The following is a 16133-nucleotide window of genomic DNA, read 5'->3' on the forward strand; positions in this document are numbered from 1 at the left end:
GCCATAAAATGTAGTTTACCTCAAATTTGAGCTCATGTTAAAAAGTTAACAAAATCTTAACCTGTTTGTCTTATGTTTTGGTTTATGGCATGAATTTCTAATTAGTTGGAACTGGAAATAGCCATTTATTATGTTTGAGTTCGGTCAGATGGGGAGGGAAGGGTAGCAGAAGAGCCCTGGTCCCAGCATCACTTGCCCCCACCCCGGGGGGCCTTTGGGGATTCTTTGATTTCTCCCGTGACATGAAGATCTCTCAACTGCAATTATCTGGTCATGTGTTAGGAAAGATTGCAAATAATAAATTTCCTGTATCGAAATGAAGTAGACATGATGTAACAGGCATTTACTCTCCTAATTTTTGGTTAACTATGGAATACTACTTACAAGAATTTAAGGTAAACATGAAACCAACTCAGATACTCAAGTATTCAGAATTCTCTAGTTAAATGTCAAGTTAGACTGTTCCAGGGATACAGAGGAGTTGTTACCTGTTTCATGACTCCTTTTTGTTTTAAATGTGTTTAAGAAAAACCCGTTTTCTTATAAAATCATATTTCTTATAAATCTATTTCATTTCTTATATTTTTGTTTTAAATGTGTTTAACATAAGAGAAACAGCTCTGTGGATTTTAAATTTTGTCATTTCCCATGTTTTCTATGACAGAAGTTAAATGATTTTTTTTTCCTCTTACTCCCTTGGCAAGTCATTTTAACCTTAACTTAATGTCTTATGTTTACAATATTGCTTAAAATCTTTGTAGACTTTATACTCAGACACGATTCCAGAAGATGCCTTTCCTGGGAAGCTGATCATGCAGGTGTCCGCTACAGATGCAGACATCCGCTCCAACGCAGAAATTACTTACACATTGTTTGGTCCAGGTGCAGAAAAATTCAAACTAAATCCAGACACAGGTAAAGATGGGACTTGGGGCAAAATTAACTGTTTCAACAAAGTCATCTCATATATGTGGGTGGTTTTAGGTCACGTGTGAAATTTGAAATTACATTTTGTTCCTGTAAAATTTACTCTGATATTACAAAATTGGCATCTTTTAGAAATCTACACAGCAGCTTTGTGTGTAAAATGTGGGGTGAGACAAAAAAAATTAAATTAACAGTATCACCCACTTGAACCAAGGATTTAAAATTTAGATTAATATCAACTTCTTTTTTTAAAAGTAATTCAGAAATTTCTAAGAATATCTCAAACTTTCTGCTTCATCCATTTTGTATATAGTTTGTTTTCTTGAATTCATGGGCATGCATTAGTAATTTAGCATACTCTAAAATGATTAATGGTATTTTATTAATGGTATTCTATTTGTATTTAAATCTTTAAGATTGCTTTCCCTCTTACAATTTGGTGTCTTGTTAAAGTCGGGAGTCCAAGTAACAGTTTTTTCGCAGCTCCACCCCCAGAACTAATTGTGAACATATGAGGCTATGAGTCAATTTAAAAATGTTTTAAATTTGGCAAGTTAGGTAGCGCTTTTTCGGAGTGTGTGTGTGTTTCTTTGACATTATATATAACCTGAGAGGTCCTAGCCTCAAAGTCTTTATGATGTGAAGAGCCAGCACCCAGCAGGGTCTGGAAACCTGGATCTCTCTGGGTTCCTGCAGCTGTTTACTCCTGTCACTGATAAAACGGTGCCTTCAAAATTCTGTCACTGTAAGAGGAAAGGAGAAGACACAGGAGGTGCATTTGCAGTTCACATCTTAAATTTCAGGTAAATCCATTTATTTTTGGTTTGTTCTTAGGTGAACTGAAAACATTAGCCCCTCTTGATCGTGAGGAGCAAGAAGTGTATAACCTTCTCGTCAGGGCCACAGATGGAGGGGGCAGATTCTGTGAAGCAAATATCATGCTCACGGTAGAAGACGTGAATGATAATGCCCCTGAATTCTCCGCCGACCTGTACGCCATCACCGTGTTCGAGAACACAGAGCCCGGGACGCCGCTGACCAGAGTGCAGGCCACAGACGCTGACGCAGGGTGTCTAGGTGATGCTCTTGCCTTTAAGCCATGCTCTAAGATCATAGGGACCTCTGGGCCAAAATACATCTCAAGTTCAGTCTCTTTAGCTTATCTTAGGTTAGGCATATTGAATAACTTGTATTATTTAATTCCTCAGCATTAAAAGTAGAATGAACTCTTTAGAATCATGAATTCATTAAAAAAGTCTACATTTTTAATGAATATCTGAAGTTTCAAAATTGTGCCCGATGTACTTAAAATTTTAAGACATCTGTGGTATCCCTAAAATTATGGTTAGTGACTCTATTAATTGATTTTCATATCCATTTGAATTAATTAAGTGAAGTGTTATTTTGTGAATAAACGATTTAGTGATGTAGAAATTTTAATGTGGAAATAGAACAGAAGTGATGTTACATTATTAGAGTTTTACAGACCTTTCGCAATTTTTATGGAGAATATAATGCTCTAGGATACATGTTTCTAACATTTCTGTAGCAGAGAATAAAAATAATTTCTTAAGTCCTACTAGTACGGAAGAATTAGAGCACTAACAAAAATGTTACTTCTCAGATCTTTGACACTGATGCTAAATAATAGACTTTCTTGTAAAAGAGCTGCTGGGTATTATAGCAGACATTCCTGTAGAACACAGTCTTAAAAAGCCAGATAATGATGAAGTTATATTTAAATTAGTCAATTTTTAATGGAAACGTTTGCTTTTTAAAGATCATAGTCCTAAGAATGTCTAGGAACATGTGTTAGCATTTTCCCTTTTAAAACACACTACATGTTTTTTTTTTTTTTTTTAATTGTTTAAATTCCTTGAAATCAAACAATCTGATGTGATGTCTGTCATGTGTTACCAGGACTGAATCGGAAGATCTCCTACTCACTGATTAACTCTGCTGATGGGCAATTCTCCATTAATGAACTATCTGGAATCATTCAGTTAGAAAAGCCCTTGGATAGAGAACTGCAGGCAGTGTACACCCTTACTTTGAAAGCTGTAGATCAAGGTCTCCCAAGGAGGTTGACAGCAACTGGCACTCTTGTTGTGTCAGTTTTGGATATCAACGACAACCCACCCGTGTTTGAATACCGTGAATATGGTGCCACCGTTTCTGAGGACATTCTCATCGGAACAGAAGTTCTTCAAGTGTACGCAGCCAGTCGGGATATTGAAGCAAATGCAGAAATCACCTACTCGATAATAAGTGGAAATGAACATGGAAAATTCAGCATAGATTCTAAAACAGGTAACCTACCCTGTAAATGAGAGGAAGCCCTTTATTCTGCTCCAAAGGCTGGATGGCTCAGCACTCTACGTGATACAAAGCGGCAGACATAAATCAGCAGTTAGATACCCTAAAAAGATAAAACTCAGGTTTTCTTTGTGTTGATGGTTTAAGTGGGATTCAAAGTGGTTTAGAACTTTTAAGTGGAAAATTAAAGTATCACACACGAGTAATTCAGTCAAGATGTCAGATGTAGTAAATTAGTAAAGATAAAGAATAGAAGATTGTAGAGGATCTTGTGTAGTGGCCCCTTGTTCTCTCCCATATTGAAGCCATGTGAAGGTAGCTTCTTAAGCCAAACAGTAGCTTCGACCTCTTTGATCTTAGTTACTATAGGAGGCATCTGATAACTCATTAAAATTGACGTCTTCATTATGCTCGTTAGATAGAATAGCTGAAGTACTTTTAACCACACTGAATGACTATCGACAAGGTCAAGAGTCCTAGGAGCTATTGACTCCTGCTGCGTAAACACTTTCACTGTCTTGTTGACCTGTGGTCTAAAAGAGCTAGAAGTCTTCAAACGTTGTAAAAAGTCACTTCATTCAAGCTGTATTTGTGTGTGACCATTCCAGATGAAGAGTAGGTGTGTGATGATACTACTTTAAAATGTACTTTTAATGCATAAATAATCATAGAATTACTATTTTTTAGAGCTCCTTTGTAGGGTGAGCTATAAGGAAGGATGCTCAGGAAATTATTAAATCAAAAAAGGATTCTGACCTAAAAAAAAAAGATTCTGTCTTTTGTGGGTTTTTCTTTTTTTTTAACTTTAAAAAATTAATTCATGAAAGACACAACAGAAAGAGGCAGAGACATAGGCAGAGGGAGAAGCAGCCTCCCTAAAGGGAGCCTGCTGCAGGATTCGATCCCGGGACGTGGGATCATGACCTGAGCCGAAGGCAGATGCTCAACCACTGAGACACCCAGGCGTCCCAGGGATTCTGTTTTTAATGACAAGATGTAAGTAGTTACTCTGGAGATAGAAAAAAGAGATGTACATTTCTATAAAAGAAAAACAGAAAAAGAAAAGAAAGGCCAAAGAATAGAATTCTTATGTTTTCCTTTTTAGGTTAATAGAGTGACATCTGTAGTAAACTGGTTTAGAAGGGAGAAGAAATAAAAACATTTTTATGGTGGGATGTGGGATGTAGCGTTGACTGGAGAGCCATTTAAATATCACAGAGACATGAATAAGACCCAGGGATTCGCAACTTCCTGATTTGTAATTGCTGAATTAAGAAGTTAGAAAACATACATAGAGGATAAGTAACTTCTGAAGCAGAAATGGTTTGTTTAGCAGTGTGTGTCCAGCACAGTGGGAGAAAGTGGTGGCATTTGAAAGTCCCGGACATCATTTGGCTTTTCTCTTACAGGGGCCATATTTATCATTGAGAATCTGGATTATGAAAGCTCCCATGAATATTACCTGACTGTAGAAGCCACTGACGGAGGTACGCCTTCCCTGAGTGATGTGGCAACTGTGAACATCAACGTCACCGATATCAACGACAACTCCCCCGTGTTCAGCCAAGACACCTACACGGCAGTGATCAGCGAGGATGCCCTTCTCGAGCAGTCGGTCATCACGGTGTGTATTTTCTCCCCTGCCGTGTTCTTCTTTTGGGACTTTGCAAGAAATTTCAGGAGGATCGATCCAGTTTTTGTTGTGGCCTTACTCGAAAATAATTGGAAGTTGTGAAATGTCATCTGTTCTCCCAGTCGATGAGTGACTCTGTGGTAAATGATTGCCTTGTAATAGCTAGCTATTGATAGCAGAGATTGGCTTAGACGCCAGTCCCTTCCTTAGCTGTCTCCTGAGCATCAGTGTGGTGTTTCCTAGGTCATGGCTGATGATACTGATGGGCCCTCCAACAGCCGCATCCGCTATTCGATCATAGATGGCAACCAAGGAAGTCCATTTACGATTGACCCTGCCAAGGGAGAAGTGAAAGTGACCAAGCTTCTAGACCGGGAAACGGTATGTGCAAAAGTGTGGCTTAAATTGTTTACTGATTACCAAACCTGGACAGAGATGTTCCTTGCGTGCCCCCCTCTGTGACACGATGGGGAAGTATGAGAAGGGTAGGAACCAGCCTTGTTCAGGCCCTGACAAACAAGGCACAGTTGGAAAGCATTTCCAGTATGAAAATCTCAGGAATGTCAGACGTGTTTCAGACTGACTGGTAGGAGTTTGGAGTAAAAGTTTATATTCAGGGAGAAACTTGTGTTGCCTCCAGTGTTGGGGGGAGCTTCATGGAGCCAGTTGCTGGGTTTTCGGTTATGGCAGAGACTCAGAAAACTATAGTCGCTGAGAGAAGGGGAGTCCCTGTGAGGAACTGCGTGGAGGGAAAGGACACGCTGTACGTTTAGGTGAACCCTTTAGGCTGCACTGGAGTAGAGGAGTCCTACCAAGAAAGGGGGGCTGGGGGCAAATCAGAGGCTCAGACTGGACACTGCAGGCAGAGGGGTGGCACCGAGTATTTGCGGGCCTGGCTGTCACCGTCCAGGGGTGGGTCCCCGTGCGAGGAGGGCAGACCTGCGCCAGGCCCGGACTGGGGGCTGCAGGGGCCTGGCCTGAAGGGAGGAGGCCGTGGTGCCCGTGGGCTGTGGCTGGGCACCCCGGATCCAGGGGGCCGGCCGCGTGAGGCTGTGAGCTGGCCCTGGGAGAGGCCCGGCCTCTGCTCTTCCGTGGGGCGGTTGGTGGCAGACGGTGGCACGTGTAAGGAAAAGCTTTCAGCCAGTATTTGGAGATTTTACTCCAGAAACCTGAAAGCTGGAACTACAGATAATGGCACAGGCCTCTGGAGAGGATTCTGGAGGCAGTGGGGCAGTGAGGTAAATGTGAGCAACCGAGGGAAAGCCGGCCGCACCTCCGCCCACACACAGGGAGCTGCCTGGAGAGGTCCCAAAATCTGGAAGTGAATTGAAAGGACATTGGCGATAATAGAGTGTCGTTCCAGAACAATAACAGGTAAAGCTAAGACCAGAGGAATTGGGGAGACGGTGATGAGCTCAAGTCTCCGTTCCTTCATTCCTGTTGTGACCTGTTACTTTTGAGCAAGGACTTTGCAGGAGGCTTAGGGAGCCACCGCTGTTAGGCTAGCAGTTGCTGCACTGCTGGCCGAAGAGCACGTAGTGTTGGTTACTGACGTGCTTGTCCGCACCTTCAGCGTGCGGATGTCTAGTGCGATGGTGTGTCGTGTGTCCCAGGCATTGCCCTTGCCTGTTGGAGAGTCTTGCAGGGCTTACTCTGCAGAACATACTCTGGGATTGAGCCGGCTTTCTGGCTTCTTCCAACTCTCCTGCTGGAGGAGGGAGCTTAACAGGGGGAGCTTAACTACCCTAGGACAGAATGCGCCTCACTCGATGCCACGGCCTTTGTACAGGGGGTCACGAAGAACCGTCCTGAGGGGTTTAGACAGTTGGCTACTTTGAGTGATGGGGGAGGCTGATCCGGAGTGTCTGGTGTTGAAGATGAGTAAGCCCTCGGGGGTGGAAAGCATCTTCCCTCAGCTTTTGGCTCACAGTCCTCTTTGGGTCTTAGAGAAACTTGCCAACCCTGTTACTGCAAAAGCAACAGCCTTTGAGCTCTGCCAACACTTTTCTCATTATATTATCTCTTTTATGACTTCCGTTAATCGGTTTTAAAGTTAGAAAGCTTTAATGGAATGAGTATGTTTCAAGAGGCATCAGGGAATCTAACCACCATCGCTAACTTTTCCTGTTGAGCGAATATGTCCCATCCTGTAGGTACTTGCAGTGTGCTTGTTTGTAGGCTGGGGAGTTGCCCACGTGCGAGACAGAGCAAGTGAGGACGGGTACTCAGATCTGCCCTTCCGGGCCTGTTCTTGGGCCTTGTGATGTGGACATGTGTTCTCTCTGTCTTGTGTCCGAAAAGATTTCAGGTTACACACTCACAGTTCAGGCGTCTGATAACGGCAGTCCACCCAGGGTCAACACAACCACCGTGAACATCGACGTGTCAGACGTCAACGACAATGCTCCCGTCTTCTCCAAGGGAAACTACAGTGTGATTATCCAGGTAATCTTGGGGTGCTGACGGTGTTCCTCCAACACATCCCTTTTGAAACGAGTTCTTCTGTTGGCCTCAGTTGTTCATTTGAAGTACCTATCTTTTCCAAAGATTACTTTTTAGGAAAGTGAGAAGAGTAAATAAAATTAGTCCATCAATACTAAGAGCTGAGCATTTTCAAGATAACAGCCAAGCTTTTCTCTCTTCTTTTTGTGCTTTTTAAGATTCTCACTAGCTTGATCCTTAATCTTATTTTCTGCTGTCCTGTATTTGAGAAGCATCAGAGTATCTAATTCACCTCCTCCCTCGTCTCCCCTGCTCCTACTCCATCTTTCTTGCGCTTCTGCTCCCCATGCATCCTTTCTTATACATCCCTTCCCCTCTGGTCTCCGAACCCCTGCCTTTCCCTTCACCCCTTTCTCTTCTCCATTTCCCTTCACCTATTTCTCTTCGCCACCAACACCACCACCACCACCAGCAGCAGCTCCTCTTCTCTCTCTTCCTGCCAAATGGAGCAGCAACCAGGCCTTGTTTTTAGTATACTTCATGTTCTAGAAAACTTGCCTGTGTCTGCTACCACATAGCTTTAGTTTTGTTGAAAATCGTGGGTTTTTTTTTTTTTTTTTTTTTTTTTGACCCTCCAGGAAAATAAGCCTGTGGGCTTCAGCGTACTGCAGCTGATCGTGACCGACAAGGACTCCTCTCATAATGGCCCACCCTTCTTTTTCACCATTGTGAGTGGGAATGATGATGGAGCATTTGACGTTAACCAGCAGGGGGTCCTCCTGACATCAGGGACCATAAAGAGGAAAGTGAAAGATCGTTATCTACTGCATGTTAAGGTACGAAAGTCCTTGTGATGTTATTGTGGATTCCTTTGGCGTTCCTTTGGAGGCTGTCTTCTTGTATGTGAATAGCTTACTTTCATGAGAAAACAAAATGAATAGAACTGTCTTGTTTGTTTGTTTGCCACACCTTTGTTTTTATCCCAGGGCACTGTGAGGGGTCTGATTGGGTCTTCATTGGGTTACTTGATCATACACATTGGTGGAGCTGACCTTCCTTATGAATTAGCAAAAGGGCCACGAGGAAGTGTTTATCCTTTTCCTTGATAGGAAATAAGAAATGGAGAAATAAGTAATAATCGGTCATTTTTTAAAGTGTGAATAATGTAAATATATTTTTATTAAGAAGTTGTAAACAGGGATGCCCAGGTGGCTCAGTGGTTGAGCGTCCACCTTCGGCTCCAGTCATGATCCCAGGCTCCTGGGATCGAGTCCCATATTATTGGGCTCCCCATAGGGAGCGTGTTTCTCCCTCTACCTGTGTCTCTGCCTCTCTATGTCTCTCATGAACAAAGAAATAAAATAAAATAAATCTTTTAAAAATAAAGAAGTTGTAAACAATGACATAGACAAAGCTTGTTTTGTTTCATTTCCTCCTAGGTGGCAGATAATGGAAAGCCTCAGTTGTCATCTCTGACCTATATTGACATTAAGGTCATTGAGGAGAGCATCTACCCACCCGCAATCTTACCACTAGAAATTTTCATTACTGCTTTTGGAGAGGAATACTCAGGGGGTGTCATTGGGAAGATTCATGCAACAGACCAAGACGTGTATGACACTTTAAGCTACAGTCTCGATCCCCAGATGGACAAGCTCTTCTCTGTTTCCAGCACAGGGGGCAAGCTGATAGCACACAAAAAACTAGACATAGGGCAGTACCTTCTCAACATCAGCGTCACCGATGGGAAGTTTACAACGGTGGCGGACATCACAGTGCACATCCGACAGATAACACAGGAGATGCTGAACCACACCATTGCCATCCGCTTTGCCAATCTCACTCCGGAGGAGTTTGTTGGCGACTACTGGCGCAACTTCCAGCGAGCCTTACGGAACATCTTGGGTGCAAGGAGGAACGACATACAGATTGTTAGTTTGCAGCCCTCTGAACCTCATCCACATCTGGATGTCTTACTCTTTGTAGAGAAATCAGGTGGTGCCCACGTTTCAACAAAACAGCTCCTGCACAAGATTAATTCTTCTGTGACCGACATTGAGGAAATCATTGGTGTTAGGATCTTGGATGTATTCCAGAAGCTGTGTGCAGGACTGGATTGCCCATGGAAATTCTGTGACGAGAAGGTAACCGTGGATGAAAACGTTATGTCCACGCATAGCACGGCCAGACTGAGTTTCGTGACTCCGCGCCACCACAGAACAGCTGTGTGTCTCTGCACAGGTAACACACATGAGTATCCGATAGTAGGTGGCACAGATCACTTCATGTACAGCCTCTAAAGGCTACACAGTAACGAAATAATGATCATTTTCTTGAAATTTCTGTTAATTAGTTTCCGCCCCCTTCTCTCTCTCTCTTTTTTTTTTTTTTTTTTTTTAAACAGAGGGAAGATGCCCCCTTGTCCATCACGGATGTGAAGACAGTCCATGCCCAGACGGATCTGAGTGCATCACTGACCCCGGAGAGGACAGATACACCTGCGTCTGCCCGGGGGGCCGGTTCGGTCAGTGCCCAGGTAAGAGTTCAGTAAGGAAGCGTGCTTCTATTTCTAAAAGTCACTTTCAGTGTTTCTTGCCATCGTTTTCTTTATTGGGGTTGACAGGTACTGTAAAGTGTATTCCTTACAGGTCAAGCATACAAATGATTGAGGAGCCGTAGTAACTTTTCCTTCCTCTTACATGTAATAACACCCCCGAGTTACGAGGGAGGCTCTTCTTCTCTGATCGTGCTCATATCAACATGTGCTCCCATATGTACACATGTGGTGTGCTTTTTTTCTCACATTCTTTAAAAAGTTACCACATCTCACAGTCTGCTTGCTTTTACTGTGGCTTACTGTATGTTGTGGGCATCTTCCCACATCCATGCACGGAAGCCTCATGCTTTTGAGTGTGGCTGTACCTTAGTTTATTTGACATTTTCCTTGTTTATAGAGCTTGAGCTTGTAAAGATGTTTGCTTGTGTTAAAAATGAATCCTTGTCTACAGTTAATCACGGTGAGGTGCTCAGGAATGGACAGAGTTGTTGAATTGTAGTGTGGTACTCCTGAAACTCATACAACATTGTTAGTTATACTTCAATTTTTTTTTTTTTAAAGATTCTATTTTATTTTTTCATGAGAGACAGAGAAGCAGAGACACAGGCAGAGGGAGAAGCAGGCTCTGTGCAGGGAGCCCGATGCGGGACTCGATCCCAGGTCTCCAGGATCACGCCCTGGGCTGAAGGCAGCGCTAAACCACTGAGCCACTGGGGCTGCCCTCAGTTAATTAATTTTATTTTGTTTTATTTTATTTTACTTATTTCATTTCATTTCATTTTTTAAAAGATTTTATTTATTTGAGAAACAGAGAGAGGCAGAGACACAGGCAGAGGGAGAAGCAGGCTCCATGCAGGGAGCCCGACATGGGACTCGATCCTGGGTCCCCAGAATCCCGCCCTGGGCTGAAGGCAGCGCTAAACCGCTGAGCCACTGGGGCTGCTCTCAATTTTTTTTTAAAAGTACTTTTTATACATAATAGTGTTATTGGTGCTTTTATTTTATAGTATAATTTATTTCTAAACTAGGATTTGTAGCATCAGATTAACTACATTTTTAAATATACCATTATGTTAGTTTCCCCAGAAAGTTACACCAGTTCCCTTGCAGTCGTGTGTGGTGGTCTCACTCCCCATTCTCTTGCCAATGTAAGGCTTTCAATTAAAAAATAAATTCCCCATCCAGCAGGCATGAAATGCTATCTAGTTACTTTAGTTTGCATTTTTCCAGATTCTTGTGAAAGTCTTATTTATTCCTACTAGCATTCCCTCTCTTGGATTGGCCTGTTTGTATTCTTTGCTTGCTTGTCGGGGTTATTTGTCTGTTTCTTGTCTTCTGTATGTAGAACATTCCGTGTGTTCTGTGAGCATGAACATTATCTCCATCCCACTGTGTAGTACTGATGTTTTGATTAGTTTACAGTATCTCTTGTCATTTTGAAATTTAATTTTTGTCAGTTCTGTATAACTTTACATACCATTTCCACCTCTGGAGAGTGATACTATTTTCAACATTTTTGGAGACTGGGGATTATATCTTCTTTGAAAAGTTTCCCCAAACCACCTGAAACTGTGTAAATATTTTTCTCAATTGTCTTCTCATTTTGTATTGAACATTTTTATATTTAGGTATTTCGTTGTTTTAGAATTCATTTCTCTCTGATACAGGAGTCTAATTTTCTTCCAAAAGGAAATCCAGTTATGCTATCCTTTTTATTGAAGCAAATAGACATTTTCCATTGAATTGGATTTCATAATGTTGTAACCTTGAATAAAAATGTGCGTCAGTGTTAGGGGAAAATCTCACTTTTACAGATATGCTTCAACTTGGTTCTGATTTATGTTTTCTTCTTTGTGATTCACAGGGAGTTCATCTGTAACATTTACTGGAAACAGCTTTGTGAAATACCGTCTAATGGAAAATGAAAACAAATTGGAGATGAAACTGACCATGAGGCTCAGAACATACTCGGCGCATGCAGTTGTGATGTACGCACGTGGGACCGACTACAGCATCTTGGAGGTATATTTTTGTACTTGAAGACTTTAAAAACACAAAATACCATTTTATATTCACATTGTCCATTTTTGAAAAAAAAATTAAGGGAAATGGTTTTATTCCACATTTTAAATAGCTCCTTGGTACCTCTCTTAAGTTTAAGACTTTTGGGTTAAAGAGCTCTTTTTTTCTCTGCAGTAGCATAGAAATTGACTTCTGTTCCTCACGTTTTTAGGTCATGTGACATTAACATTCAAACTCTAAAAATTGGTATTACATCTTATTAATTAATGTTATAGGGAGTTTATAGAAAGCATTCACAAGTGCTTGTAAGTGGTAATGATCTTTTTTTCAATTCATGATTCACTTTTGATTGTACCTGATAATATATTTTTGGTGGTTTTTCAGTTAACAGTTAATGGTTGGTGAATCCCATGATGCTTTTTGGATGTGCATTTGGCACTTTTCTCAGGCTGTGTGCAGTGATCAGATGAGCATGCGTGCTGTGGTGCCTAAACGCACAGCCTCTCCTTCAGCAGCTAAACATACCTCTTATTTAGATGTGTGATCAGAGTTCAGAATGGAAGGTTCTGAGAGAGTAATGTGAATGGTAATTGTTGTTATCACAGATTCATAACGGAAGGCTACAGTACAAATTTGACTGTGGCAGCGGCCCCGGAATTGTGTCCGTTCAGAGCATTCAGGTCAATGATGGGCTGTGGCATGCAGTGTCTCTGGAAGTGAATGGAAACTACGCTAGGCTGGTTCTGGACCAGGTCCACACTGCATCAGGCACAGCCCCTGGGACTCTGAAAACCCTAAACCTGGACAACCATGTGTTTTTCGGTGGCCATATCCGTCAGCAAGGCACGAGGCATGGAAGAAGCGCCCAAGTCGGTAACGGTTTCAGGGGCTGTATGGACTCCATTTATTTGAATGGGCAGGAGCTCCCCTTAAATAACAAACCAAGAAGCTACGCTCACGTTGAAGAATGGGTGGACGTCTCTCCTGGGTGCTTGCTAACAGCTACGGAAGACTGCTCCAGCAGCCCTTGCCAGAACGGAGGCATCTGCCATCCATCACCTACAGGAGGTAGGCTTCGTGTTAGTCATCTTCAAAGCGTTTTGTGGCTAGACACGTGAAGTTCCTCAGGTCTTTTCGTTTTCTCCTTCGCAGCCAGATGGTGTCAGATACTTTGGTCAGTATTGGAATTGAGGGGTCCCAGGGCAGGGCTTGACTCAGGATGCTTCCCCGCAGCCAGGCTGGAGGGGGCGGGTTTTCACAGGCCGAGCTTCTGTAGACACACAGCAGGTGCTTTGAGAGGATTTATGTCCAGACACTTGTCATTCCACACTGGGAACCACGGGCAATCCACAGCCAACTCTGCTTCTTGGTCCTTAATCATTTTTGCACATCCTTCCAACCACGTAGACGTTGGCCCAGTGGGACTCAGAATTGTACACTTAGTCCTTCTTGGTGCCTGCTTTGATCTGCTGGCTCAGCACCTAGGGGCTGCTGGTTTTGCTATAAATGCCATATGGTTTCCCAGAATGCCTTGAACCCTCCTGAGGTGTCGCCAGTCCTATCCTTGAAGCCTTAGCATAGGAGAGTTTTCGTTTTTTGTAACCTGGCCCCGTTTGTTCCCATACCAGTAATAGGTGTTAGGAAAGGACAGTCATGCTACCTGATAAATAGAGCAAAATGAGAATAGCACATCAGAGGGATTTCAAAGGATTCGGCTTTTTCTTAACTTTCTTTGGGAAGTATTTGTGATATTGCATGCAAAGAACAGGACAGGTTATCCCCACAGTAATACTCCGCATGGAAGTCGTACTGTGCTCGTATCACATGTCCAAGGTGGGCCAGCGAGGACGCTGTCCTCCTTGACTCCCTCAGGGATGAGGCTAAAGGAAGCTACCATGAGGAGGACGGGGATGTGACAGCCACATACTGGCTTGTCGAGTTTCTAGCTCACAGGGTCACGTCGTTGGCCAAAGAAAGAAACTTGGACAGCCGTGCCCAACTTCAGAGAGAGCAGGGAAGTGCAGTCCTGCCGTCTTCCCCAAAGACAGACACTGGGAAAAGGTCTACCCCGTGCTCTGTCCCATGTCACACAGTCTTTGCAAGAGTCTGACATTCTTTATGCTCCTTTGGACAAATATGATAATCCCTTTTCCTTGATGGTTGCTCGTGGTCTTCCGAGGGCTTTTTACATTATGATCTCAGCCTTCAAAAGTGTGTGAGCTGCAAATAAATTAGGCTGTTCAGTAGTAAGTATTGTCAGTCTGCAAGGTCGCTCAAATAAAGGACTGTTTTTCCCTGCTCTCTCAGCTTGGCCCAGTAACCTCACATAAATTATGACTAACTAAAGCTAATTAGGAGTTCTTTCTGCAGCTCGTTGTGTTTTGGTTATACCAACAGTGGGAGTTCTATCTTATTGATTCTGACAACATTTTATCCAGAGGGAATGGGAATCTTACTAACTTCTACGGGTCTCAGAGAATTAAGACTTCTCTCTCTCTCTCTCATTTTATTTGAAACTGAGCACAAGCTGGGGGTCAGGGGAGAAGCAGATTCCCTGCTGAGCGGAGAACCCAATGTGGGGCTTGATCCCAGGACCCTGGCATCACGATCTGAGCCTAAGGCAGATGCTTAACCAACTGAGCCACCCAGGCACCCCCTAAGGCTTCTTTTAAAAGTAAAAACCAATATACTAAGATACATTTCTTGCGTTGTTGAATGATTGGAATTTTTTATTCCCTTTTGCTCATGCAGGTTATTACTGCAAATGCAGTGCCTTGTTCATAGGGACGTACTGTGAGCTGAGCGTCAACCCCTGCTCCTCCAACCCATGCCTTTATGGTGGCACCTGCATCGTGGACAATGGAGACTTTGTGTGCCAATGCCGAGGATTATATACCGGTCAGAGGTGGGTGTGGTTCTCTTAATTGTCAAAATGACAGAATGAAAGTTCTGAAAGTGCCTACTGTTTTTATATATATAGGATTACATCTACTTGTTCTCTGTCGTGCGGTATTTATTTGCATTCAAAGTGTGAGGCTAATGCATATTTCCTTCTCCTCCTCCAGGTGCCAGCTGAGCCCATACTGCAAAGATGAGCCCTGTAAAAATGGTGGAACATGTTTTGATAGTTTGGATGGTGCTGTCTGTCAGTGTGATTCGGGTTTTAGGGGAGAAAGGTAAGTGGCTTCATCCAAAATTTGTATTTGCACCTCGCTTTCGTGTCTCATCAATTCACAGATGCAACCGAACTTTATTAATTTGGGTGACATGGCTTTAGAATTTCATGTTCCCCACCCTTAGGTCCTTGTAGAATTTATCCTTTCACTCTTTAAAGTACTGAACAGTAAATACAATATAGGGCTTGAAAATATCTATTTCTAATTCAGAGATTAAACTTATAAACAGGCAGTACATGTTTATTAAGGCAGACACACATGGAATTGTCACCTGTCTTTTGAGGCAGGATGCCAATGACCTCTCCATAATACGCTGTAACGAACATTGACGTAGCCATCTAGCATCCCTTTTCAACTCTTGGCCTCTTTTATAATCCCTGGCATAATGCTAAGAGGTGATGGTTGTTTTCTAGGGGAGGAAAATGAGGCACAGAGATGCTTGCTGGCCCACTGAAAGAGGCAGGTTTTTTTTAGCTCCCAGATGGCTTTTCACTAGTTCAGTTTAAAAAAGTTACTCTGTGCATGTTATTTGTAAGTGCCTCGTGCCTCACTGAAGCGTTCGCTATCAGTCTTGTGTGAAGGCTCTGAGTGTGAGCTGCGTGCAGGTATCTGCATGGCTTTTGCTTCAGCGGTGGTCAGAGTCTTCAATCTTGCCATCAGTCATGTGGTCTTAGTTCATAAGCTGACTTTCCTAATTCTAGTCAGTTAACACTAAATATATTTGACAGAGGGATCTTAGACTTCCGGTGGCAGTTGGTATGGGGGAAGGTCAATAGATACGTTTTATTAAAGGAGGGAAGCTTTGAAAAGCGTCAGGCACCCATATGGAAAGGCAGAGGGGACGGGGTGGCCTGCAAATGTTTGACAGGTGAGGAGGGGCTGTGGGAGGCTTTTAGCAGGAGAAACATTTTAAAATGGAACAGTTTTCTAGCCTTTCACATGTTTTTACAGAAGTGTCCTATTTCCAAACAGGAACATTTTCTTAGAAATTGAAGCTAGCCTATCAGAAGTGTTTTCACCGTACTGTGTATCAAAATGCAGGTTCTTGGGGCGCCTGGGT

At 42.8% G+C, this 16133-nt stretch overlaps 1 protein-coding gene across 6 annotated transcripts in view; it reads left to right on the plus strand.

The window, feature by feature from the left end:
- Positions 1 to 16133, plus strand: part of FAT1 (FAT atypical cadherin 1) — a 127292-nt gene that overhangs the window by 102256 nt on the left and 8903 nt on the right. For all 6 annotated transcript variants that reach the window (XR_003238052.2, XM_026018303.2, XM_026018304.2 and 3 more), the window contains exons 12-24: positions 762 to 915; positions 1762 to 2004; positions 2848 to 3237; positions 4653 to 4867; positions 5120 to 5257; positions 7178 to 7321; positions 7957 to 8154; positions 8758 to 9559; positions 9723 to 9854; positions 11740 to 11897; positions 12503 to 12965; positions 14649 to 14802; positions 14963 to 15073. Coding sequence is in view for 5 of the 6 variants with exons in the window: in XM_026018303.2 (XP_025874088.2) it covers positions 762 to 915; positions 1762 to 2004; positions 2848 to 3237; positions 4653 to 4867; positions 5120 to 5257; positions 7178 to 7321; positions 7957 to 8154; positions 8758 to 9559; positions 9723 to 9854; positions 11740 to 11897; positions 12503 to 12965; positions 14649 to 14802; positions 14963 to 15073 (3302 nt within the window). In the remaining variant the exon portion in view is untranslated. The remainder of the gene's footprint in view (positions 1 to 761; positions 916 to 1761; positions 2005 to 2847; positions 3238 to 4652; positions 4868 to 5119; positions 5258 to 7177; positions 7322 to 7956; positions 8155 to 8757; positions 9560 to 9722; positions 9855 to 11739; positions 11898 to 12502; positions 12966 to 14648; positions 14803 to 14962; positions 15074 to 16133) is intronic.

Source organism: Vulpes vulpes, chromosome 7 (genome assembly GCF_048418805.1).
Source record: "Vulpes vulpes isolate BD-2025 chromosome 7, VulVul3, whole genome shotgun sequence".
NCBI classification, from domain to species: Eukaryota; Metazoa; Chordata; class Mammalia; order Carnivora; family Canidae; genus Vulpes; species Vulpes vulpes.